This window comes from Pagrus major, chromosome 7 (assembly GCF_040436345.1).
Source record: "Pagrus major chromosome 7, Pma_NU_1.0".
NCBI classification, from domain to species: Eukaryota; Metazoa; Chordata; class Actinopteri; order Spariformes; family Sparidae; genus Pagrus; species Pagrus major.
The window spans coordinates 3,321,673-3,332,992 of NC_133221.1; the positions used below are offsets into that span (position 1 = coordinate 3,321,673).

The following is an 11,320-nucleotide window of genomic DNA, read 5'->3' on the forward strand; positions in this document are numbered from 1 at the left end:
ACTTTTATCCCATTCTCACGCTGCGTTCAGGGCACGGCGGTTAAAACACAACTTGCCGAAAGAAAGCGGTCTCGCGTGCAGAGTTATTGACGTTTCTGAAAAATACAACAGTATTGCGCACGTGGGATAGCATCTGTAAGAAGTGGGACTATGAATTGTTTTTTCAGATTGAGTCGTTTCGATTTGTTTACAATATCGCAGCGTTAAGTGTACTTTTGAGCTAAATGTGAGAGGTAACGGTTATAACAGAATCAGCGGCCAGATACACGATTAGAAAGAAGCGTGTTTGGTTGTATTTGACGCCCGAGAGCCTCCAAAAACCTTAATACAACGTTAAAAAAAAGTCTACTCAATCGTATTTCCCACTGTCTCAGAACGCACCATAAACCCTGGTAAACGTGAACGGCGACGTGACTCCAATCCAGCGCTCCCATTGGTCGGTTCGACAGCGCTTGTAATCTGCCGGGTCACGTTTTAGAGGCATGGTAACGCGGAAGTCCATCAAAGTGCAGCAGGCAAGTGGCCCCAGAGGCGGTGATGACGAGTCAGCGACAGATCATTTCAGTACAACGAACAATGGCGCTTATTATCTAGTTTGTGGTTTATTTAAAGCGAGAAAATGGCCTCTGAAAATGTTTTTTTATGGACATGGAGGGTGTCTAAAGGTAGGCTATATGCTAACCCCCTCCTGAGTGCACTAGCTTTATTCAGTCACAAACAGAGAAACAGCAGATTTTTCTCAATCCGTCAAAATAAAAATGGCAACAACCTTTCAAACTGTGATGGCCTTAAAATAATGCCTTATAAAGCAACAACTCCAGAAGCATGTGGCAGGGGATAAAGACCTGGATCGGCCCAACACGTATGTAAGAGTGCTGTTTGTGGACTTCAGCTCAGCGTTCAACACGGTCACCCCCCTACAAACTAATCCACAACCTGAGCAACCTGGGCTTAGGGCAGTTCACTGTGCACATGGATACTGGACTTTCTCAGCAACAGGCCACGACACGTCAGGATGGGAGGCCGCACATCATCCACTCTCATCCTGAACACTGGCACACCACAGGGGTGTGTCCTCAGCCCCCTCCTCTACTCCCTCTTCACCCATGACTGCTCCCCCACCCACCACCACCAACACCATCGTCAAATTTGCCGATGACACGACCATAACAGGACTGATGACAAATAACAACGAGTCAGCCTACAGGGAGGAGATTCAGCATCTGACAGAATGGCGTTCGGACAATAACCTGGACTTAAACACCTCGAAAACCAAGGGACCGATTGTGGATTCCCGGAAATCCAAAATCTCACTCTTCTATCGGTCAGCGATAGAAAGCCTCCTGACCTACTGCTGCACGGTGTGGTTCTCCAGCTGCACAACACAGGACAGGAAGGGCCTGCAGCGGGCGGTGAGGGCAGCGGAGCGTGTCATCGGGACGACACCACCCCCTCTCAGAGACATTTACACTGGCCGACTGCAAAAGACGGCCAGCTGTATTGTTAGGGACCCCACTCAGCCCGGACATTACCTGTTCTCCCCCCCCTGCCCTCTGGGAAGAGATACAGATCAGTCAGATCTAAAACAAACAGACTGAAGAGCACTTTCTTCCCACAGGCAGTGAAATGCACAACCCTCCGTCCCCTTCACCCCTCCCTCACTGAAGTGCAGTAACCCCTCCACTACCACCTCGTTTAAATAACTACCTGTGTAAATATCCACTTGAACCTCGTGCTATTTATCTTGTTGTATATATTTTAATACTATTTTTATTTATTTTTTTATACTTGTTTATATTTTATATTGTCAAACAAAGAGCTGCCATCCATGTTTCGTTGTTTTTGAGACAATGACAATAAAAATCTATTCTATTCTATAATAATAACATGTTTCTTTCTTACTGCCAGTATGTTGTTAATGACATTGTAATTGTCTATTTTTCATCTCTATATTTCTATTTTTTATTACATCTTTCAGTTATTTGTAGTATTGTTTGTTGTTTTGACCACAGCAAATTCCTCGTATGTGAAAACTCACCTGGCAATAAAAACGACTCTGATCCTGACGATGATAGATGGATGTGTTTTTGCATCTTACAGTAGTAATTTACACGTATGAATTATATAAATGTGGTTTGTGTGTGGCAGATTTATACCACCTCCACTTTGGCTTGATGTTAAAGAGTGAAATCTTATGTAGTAGTCAACCTTTCAGATGGAATTAAAATAATAACAATAATAATAATATAATTGGACTTTGTATCACCAGAACAGGTGTCATAGTTAGACAGAAAGAAAGTACATTAATAAACACTATCCAAAAATAATAATAACACATTTTTTCATGGCTGCTTGCCACATTTTGGCACAGCATCTGAGACATATTGATGGGTAGATAGGTGTAAGATCCAGAAGCCCATGAAAGGCTGGATGATAACACCACCGTCACGTGCTCTTGGCATCGCTCATTTATTTGCTTTCACTTGTTCTTACTGTCGCTCGGCCTGTCTGTCTCTCTACTGCCATCGCAGTCTTTCTCTGTTCACTGTTTCTTTTCTCTTTCCTCGTGTAAATCCAGTCCTCTCTGTTTGTCTCTCTCCGGCTCGTGTCCATGCATCTCACTAGGAATAAAGTATGTATGAACCTTTGATGCTATGCCATCATTTCTGTCTATTTCCAAAACTAAATCCAGTTAACTATTTCATTAGTCCTTCAACAAAAAAGCCCTGAATAAATGCTTTTCTCTCTAAATCCCTGTTTTCACCCTGTAGCTTTAAGTTATCATGCACGTACCCAGATTTTGTTACAGTTGCAAAGTTTCTTCCCGGCTCAAGGCTGATGTTAATGTTTGGAGCTCCACTTTGAAGGTCATAACATCAACAGTGTGTCACCAACATCTAATTAAGACGTCATGTGGGCTTCTTATCAGACATTGCTTTTCATAGCGTTCCCCTGACGTGGTGGCTGCTGTTTTAATTTAGAGGTTAGAGAATCAGCCTGTCAACTTTAACAGGCAAGAAAATTGAGACACGGGGAAGTGGAGTGTCCTGCAGTGCTCACAGAGGCTACTTAGCCTTCACAATTAATGCAGGAACAAATCCACAGGAAGACAGACTGTAATCATGCCAGATCTTACCCCAGCCACATCAGAGGGACTCAGCTGGGTTCCCCTTGATGAACACCTCCACCTTTCGAAAGCGTGAGTTTTCGACAAGTTGGAAATAAGGCTCAAAAATCAACTTTTCTCATAAACAGCACTTTTAAGCTAACAATTTCAACAATATACCGATATCTATTTAATTTATCCATTAGCCTACTTCAACTATCCATTAGGCTAGGCTACTTTAAGAACCATTTCAATAATATATCCATTACGTTTAGCTAACTATTTCATTTATCCAGTAGGCCTAGGATATCTTTAGCTAACTATGCTATTTCAACCACCATAACATCTAACTGTTTCAACCATTTATCCCGTACTTTAAGCTAACTATTTCAACTGATATAATCCACTAGGTTAGTTAGCTTACCCATTACTTTTAGATTTTTAAGTATTTTTTTTACTCTTCATACTTACTTTTTAACCTTTTCCATCATTCTTGGCTGACTGTTCAACATCTCACTCTACACTCAAGAAGTAGGCTAGCTCAACTGATTCAACTGTTTAAATAGATATAATCATAATTTATACATGTTTTTCAAATTGAGCTTGTCCATAATCATCCAAGCCGAGGCCTTCCTCCTGGCAACCGACATAGCAGATTATTTGAACCTGGTTATGACTGATGAATGAGTCAGTGACCAGGCTACTTGACCTGGACAGTGTTTTTTTTTCTTTTCTCTTGGTCTTTTTATCCTTTCCGTCTCCACCGTCTCTCTGCCCGCCTCCTTCTGTCTGTGACTCGCCATCAGCAGATGGTCGAGGATCTGCCGGGTTGAAGAATCCCCGACATGAACAATCCCCCAAAATGAATCTTCCTACATGCGATGGCACGGTGTCCCAGCGTCATCAAATGTGTTGTCACTGAGCCTGCTCATGAAACGTCAACCCCCGTGAATAATAATAAGGCATTCCTTAATCACAAGTGATGCATTTTTTATACTTCATACGAACCACCGACAAACAATCCCCCCAAAAATGAGGCTTTGCTGTCATTCAGCCCGCTCATGAAAAGTCAAACCCTGTGAATATTCATCAGACTTTTCTTAGTCACAACTGATGCATTTTATTCTTCGTTCGCACAAAAAGTGGCTTTAATTAACACTTATCTCCTTTTTTTTGTGCAACACTACTGAGGAAGTAAAATAAAATAAATCAAAATGAGCACATAAGAAGAATAAACACACACAAGGATAAAAAACAAAGCTTCCTTTGTGGAAACACAACAGCAGACTTGTCACTTTCGTCATGCAGCCTTCATCACAGCACACCTGCGGCTGATTCAGATAACGTGTGCTCTTCACTCATTATCAAATTCAGTTATAAAACAAACGTAATCCATGATGCAGTCGTCTGTTTGCTTGTGCTACTCTTAAGTAAAGGGTGAAACACCATCAGCCCCCGAGCGACTCCTTGAAGGTTAGGTTGCTGACGTCTTGTCTCAAGGCCCTCGAGTGCTCTTGCGTTAATTCTGCAAGGCAATGAAGCCAACATGTACAAACCATGCCTTTTAGGAGCAGCACATGTTGTAGTGTGAACGAGACACAGGACGAACAGTTCATGCTCAGAGCTGGAGACAGCTCTTATATGTGAGAGGCCACTCAGTCAGCATTCATGAGGTGGTAGGAGGCCTCCTACGCTGATGCTTCTGAAGTGTCAAGGTTGCTGAGCACTGAGGCTGAGAATAAGAGTTGATGTGTTGATGCCAGACTGCATTGTTATCGTCCACTCTGTTGACCAGGTAGAGAAATAAAGCTCTAAATAAATGTTTGATGCAGTGGAGAAACATTGATACAATCAGATGCATTTAAAAAAAAAGACAGTGTCGAGGTATTTTGTGATAAGATTGTCATGATTTCCATCTGTGGATTTTAAAGATTGTTTCTTTAAGATGTCGATGAAGGACAGTGTGAGCTCTGAGTTTCAGAGTCGTTAGGGCCACTTGAGGGTCGTTGGTTAAACCGGGCCTTCATGTGGGTTGCTAGGGCTAGGTGAGCCCAGGTGTGAATGGTTATTAAGCTGTCTGGGGAGAGAACTCAGTACAGCATTGTAGGTGGGTGATTAGTAAAGTCGTAGTCCACCTCCTCTGTTCAAAGACGGTCGCTCCAGCCTGACGTAAATCGATTATTTTACTCCTCTTTCAATCCATCACCAGCAACATTAAGCAAATCTGAACTGTCACGACTTTGAACGCTTCAGCTTCAGCGCATTTTTTTAGTTGTAACATTTATGCGACCACGTTATATGGAGAGCATCCACACAAACCTCAACTGACAGCCATCCTTAATACTTTGTGGGACAGTTTTGTCGATTGTGTGAAGATAGGATTTTGAAAGTACAAATTCTCAGTGTTCATCATTGAACAGGAGAAGCATAGCCTGGCGAGAATAGCAAATTATCACCATTTCTCACAGTATGAGATTTAAAACCGGCAGCAGAGAGATAAAAAGCTCTCCTTGACAATAAATGTGTCTATTTAGAGCTAACGAGTCCCGTTAAAGGGGCCATTGTAAGTGTTGACACGCTGTGAGTGAGGCACGATGACACACTCATTGGGCGATGGAAACTACATCCTGATAGTTGGCCACGATAACAAAAAGTCCAAAATCAGGTTGCTTTGTTGAAGTGTTCACCAGGACTGAAGCACGTATGGACGACTGAGTCACCGCCGAGAGCTTCTGCCTGCCTCCGACTCACTGATGAGAATAGATGCCCACACATACAGAGACAGAAAAACCCACACTGAGGTGCAACACACGCACAACCAAAATAATTCTCCTCAGACACACACATGCACGTAGGCTGCAAACTAGACCAAAACCTGATGGGACTGGGGTCGACCTTCTTGTCTTCATCTGTCTTTTCGTCCATCTGTAGAACATTTTTTTCTCCAGAGCGAAGGTTTGACCACGATGGACCTGTTGTGCAGCTTCGCTTCCTGTGGATGCTCATTTTCCCCTCCTGGCTCATCCCGACATTTCCTCTCGCATCAAGTTCACGTCAAAACCTGACATTACCTTTCAACACAAAATATCACAACCCAGCAGGCAGGTTGTAAAGAAATGTAACTCACACTCAGTGATGGAAGAAGTATTCAGATCAAAAAGAAAAGCAGCCGTTTTCAGCTTTGTGCCGATGCATTTTCCTGCTAATCCAAGAGGGTTTTAAAATATTTTATTTAGTGTAAGAAGGATAATTTGCTCAACACATACAGGAACAATTCAAATCATAAATCAAAATTCTTTGAGATACTTTCACTGGACAGGAAGGGCATGGAAAACTGCAATGTGAAAAGTAACCTCTCAGATGTAGTGCAGTAGAAGTCGGAAGTTACATAAAACAGAAATAAAGTAAGTAAAGTGTAAGTATCCCGAATTTGTATTTGAGTACAAAACCTGAGTAAATGTACTTAGTTACATTCCACCGCTGTTCACCTGACACTGTTCTGCTGTGAAGCTCCAGAAATGTTTTGTGGACTACGAAGCTTCATCTGAGTCTCCGTCGGATCACGATCAGTGCATCATTAATAGATTAATTAAAACACATTATTATACTTTATACATCTTTACACTTTGCACCTCTACAACAGATTGGTCTGACGGGTCGCTTTGTATTTTATTGCAATGATAATGTTGCTGATTGATGTATTTCTGTCAATAATAAAGATGTTTTATATTTATTTTTCAGATGATTATCGCTCTTTAAGCAGGAACAAACACTTTTCCAGAGCTTGTTTAGAAAAAGACTGCGTTTGACTTTAAAAGAGTGGATTCATGTTGACAAAGCGAAGGCAGAGCGTTGACAGGATGTGTGTGACGTCTCCAGGCACATGCACATTCATGTGCCTTCATCTGACAACACAGAAATACACATGAAACAAACACAACAGCACCCACACACCATTTGTCTAACTGGCATATACGCTCAAACACACAAACAGCTCGCTAGCACGGGGACGCCATGTGTCTGACTGACTCAGCCTGTTGGAGGAGGTGGCTTGGCGGCTGCGCTGAGCACGCTGCACACCTCGTTCTCACACCGAGAGGCCGTCCATTTAATAAGCATCACACACCTTCCCTCTGCTCCGTCTGCTCCTCTTCATGCCTCCCTCTCTCCTGCTTGTCATCACTGTCTGCCTCTCAACATCACCTAGACGACAGCAGTTAGTCAGCTGGGTCAGTTGGGTCAGTCGAACAGTGCGATGAGTTGCTCAGACGGTGATTCAGCAGCAGCTCTCTCCTCTGCTGTTGCACTCCGTGTCCAGTTGACAAACGCCGTCTTGAGGTCCGGGTGGTTGAAGCGGGTCCAGACTGGACTGAACAGACAGAATCTTCTGCACCAGCCTCCTGAAACACGACAGAAAGTCAATTCTATGAATCAAAATTGATTTTTTTATTTAGCAATCGATTTATCCGGCCTCTTAACGGATAAGTTCACCCAAAAGGGAAGATTCAGCCCCATGCTGATAGAAAAGTCAAGGGAAAGTTTCATAGTCGTAATTAATTAAATAATTAAATAAATGGCTCCATACAGCTTGTCCAGCATAATCCAAGTCTCCGGAGGCCCGTTACTTACGTCCACGACACATGGTTTCAAATTTTCAAATCAATTTGGGATCTTGGGGCTCTCAGAGACGTGAATAACACCAGACGATCTGCATGGAGCAATTTTAGGACAATGTTGCTACGCTGTTCTGCTGTGAAGCTCCAGAAAAGTCTTGTGGACTACAGGTCCGTGGGGTCGGTAGATCATGACTGAATTTTCATTTTGGGTGAGCTGTTCTTTTAAAGTGACTACGAGGAAGTTTTAAGTGTTCACGAAACATCCTGTGGTCTCTCTGTCGCTCGCTTCCAAAACAAAGATGGGATTTTAAACTCACTAAGCATTTAAGCTTATGTTTGTATTTATTTCGTGGACCGTCCGTCTATTATCTGAACATTTACTGTAACTTCAGCTGAACTGTGTCCTGGTTTTTTGATCTCCAGTTACCTCATAGCCTCTCCGATGTTCTTGTTGTCCTTAACTGAAGTCTCCATCCATGCGATGAAGCCGTTGGCCTGACTGAACCTGTCGATGCTGTCGGCTGACACCACCCGCTGAGACAGGTCACACTGCAGAGAGACAGACAGAGACAGAGACAGAGACAGAGATGGTCATTTATTTAGTCATCATAAGCAAAAAAGAAACCCCTGCTGCAGTCTTCCACATAATGCATGTATTGCTAAAGCCATTAGCGCACGAGTTGCCACAAGAATGACAGAGAAAGTGCATCTAAAATGTCCCGATGCTAACAGGCTATCCTTGACAGCGGTGGGTTCTAACAATAGCCGCGTTCCTCATTTACATTCATTATGATAATGTCAGGTGTTCTCTTACATGTGAATGAGAGACGAGGTAGTTGGACATGGTTAGCAATGACAGCGATGTGCTGCACAGACTGAGGCATGTTCAGGACATCTCTGTGACCTGCATTTATGATCGAGGCATTTAACAGCGTTGTTTATTTATCAGTACTACAAAAGCACAGCAAACTAGCTGCTAACACAAATCTCCCTGCTGGCCAGCGGGAGTCACAGGACAGTCGGTGTTCAGGCAGTGAGCTTCCATGTGTTTTGTGGCTTTGGAGGAAGGCCTGAATGGGATTCTTTTGGTCGGATACTTTCAAAATGTAGCTTGTTCTCCCTGGTTTCTCCAGTCTTACCAAGGCAAGGCAAGTTTTATTTGTACAGCACAATTCAGACACATGGCAACTCAAACAGGTGCATAAAATTGCATTTAAAAGACTTTAAAAACAAGTAGGAAGACATCAAGAAACAAAACATTAACACAGGTTAAGAAATTGGAAAGTAGGCTAAAATAGAAGAGGTTTAAAAGAGACAAGAATAGAAAAAAGAGGTGAGAGTTGGAGTGAACCTGCAGTTTTCTGGGAGTTTGTTCCAGATGTGTTGACGCATAATAACTAAACGCTGCTTCTCCATGTTTAGTTTTGACTCCAGGGACTAAACTAAAGCTTTAACTTTGTTTGATTGAATTCATTTGAGTTATAAATTGTGATCTTTCCGCCCGTCTGCATGAAATTATGTTTCCTCTATTCATTTATCTCCTCGTTTAGTTACCCTACTAAACAGAAAACATTCCTCTGCAGAACAATTCGAAAAAGCTCTTTATAAAATGTTTGGTTATCAAGGTTGTTTTTTAAAGACAGTCATAGAAACACAGTGACTTATAAAACCACAGCAATCTCACCTCCTTAATTACATTTAATTAGTTATTTATTCATTTGCTTCAACATAAATGCTGAGAAGCTTAGGCTGAAGTGTTGATCCATCAGGCAGCAGTACACTGATCCATTTATTAACACTGAGCCAGAAGGCCTTCAAGGTAAATCATTCATTAGTTACAGTAATTGCACTGAATCACCTTGTTGGCCAGCAGGATGCAGGGGATGGACTCTCCGTTGGGCAGCATGGCTTTGTTGTCCAGGTCCTGTTTCCAGTGGCGACAGCTGAGGAAACTGGATGAGCTGGTGACGTCAAACATCACCACGCAGCCCATCGCGCCTTTATAGTAGATCCTGGTCATGGAAATGAAACGCTCCTGGCCTGGAGGAGGGAGGACAAGTTACAGTGTCGTCCATCCATCTATACATCCCGACCCTCTCTCTCTGCTCATGTGAGCATCTACTGTGAAATGTTTTTGTACCTGCGATGTCCCACAGCTGCAGTCGCACCTTTTCTTTATCTGACCACTGCAGCACCTTCACAGAAAACTCCACTAGAGAGACAAAGAAATTTAAGAGATTAGAGAAAGAGGAATTGAAAAAGGGGAATCGAGGTTAATAAGGCAGAAGTGAGAGAACTGAAACAGGCGCAAGGTCAAAAATAAAAAAAACTCAACATGGGGAAAACTTTAGCTGTTAGATTTAAACCCCAAAACTCAGACTTTCATTCTTAAATGGAAAAAATTCTTCAATTGAACTGTTTAAAAAGCAAAAACATGACAGGATCAGGATATTTTGAACATTTTTAATCTCCTCTGCTGCTGAGAACAGACCAACAAATCCTCCATTTACTCCTGTTTGATCCACATGTGCAGCATCCAGCTGTTTTATGGGCATTGCAGAGCTACAGCCGTCCTCCAGCTCCGCGTGGCTGCACGCAGCTCATAGCACGATCAACAACCTGTTCACCTGGAAAACACTGGCCCGGATTACAAATTGGTCGCGTCAGTCACCTGACAGAGCATAAAAGAGGTGGAGAACAGAGAGGAGGAGTGAGAGCAAGAGGAAGAGGAGGAGGAAGGCGAGCCAATATTTCTAAAGAAATCTGCACAAATGTGGTTTGAACTCTAACAATGTTGCAGTACCAGAAGTTTACAGGCTGACTGCACTGCAGGAAGCTGGGCCGTGGGTTTTTAGTCCAGTTTGAGCAAAAATTCTGATACAATGATTCTGTCACTGTGATCGTAACAGTATTGTTTTACAATATGGCGACAGTCTGAGACACAAAACCCCCAAAAATCTGAGAAAAAAAGGAGAAAAAGGAAATGAAGTTGATGCTCTGTGAGAGATACTCATACGTTTTTCAGTTTTGTGTAAAGTGATTTGAGAAACTGAGCTGCAGTGTCAGGAGATGTGTTTAAACAGCTGGTGACACTGAAGCTTCAGTGAACACAAAGAATGTAAGAAAGGTCTCGCCTGTTTGACAAACAGGACAACTGATAGCATGAAAATCCAGAGAACCGGAGGAACAACGTTTTCAGCCGTTATGAAATATTAAGCCGTACCTCCAACTGTCATCTTGTACTCCTCGTTGAAGTGTCCGTTGACGTAGCGATGCACGAAGGAGGATTTGCCAACGTTTCCATCACCGACAACCAGGATTTTCAGCACGTGCTCGGTCATCATCCTCCTCTTGTCAGATGACAACACGTCATGACACGGCTCAAAGTCCATGTCAGGCGACGTGGTCTATGAGACAAAGTTATACTTCTACTATCCCCCACTCCTCTAGAGCCTGTCTGTGCATCTACTCACCCAACCTTTACTACCTTTGCTACCTTTGCTACCTTTTAGTCTCGATACACCCTGTTAAAATACAAAACTGTTAAACCTTCTTGTTTCTAAACCTGAAATGATAATCATACTGCTGTTTTCTCTTC

At 42.8% G+C, this 11,320-nt stretch overlaps 1 protein-coding gene across 1 annotated transcript; it reads right to left on the bottom strand.

The window, feature by feature from the left end:
• Window positions 1-6,319: 6,319 nt before the first annotated feature.
• On the bottom strand, window positions 6,320-11,098 carry LOC140999954 (ras-related protein Rab-7L1-like). Its single transcript, XM_073470552.1, has 5 exons — window positions 10,946-11,098; window positions 9,863-9,934; window positions 9,581-9,762; window positions 8,150-8,271; window positions 6,320-7,506 (listed from the first exon to the last, which is right to left on the bottom strand). The coding sequence occupies exons 1-5, from the start codon at window positions 11,064-11,066 to the stop codon at window positions 7,383-7,385; spliced, it is 621 nt and encodes a 206-aa protein (XP_073326653.1). The 5' UTR covers window positions 11,067-11,098; the 3' UTR covers window positions 6,320-7,382.
• Window positions 11,099-11,320: the final 222 nt, after the last annotated feature.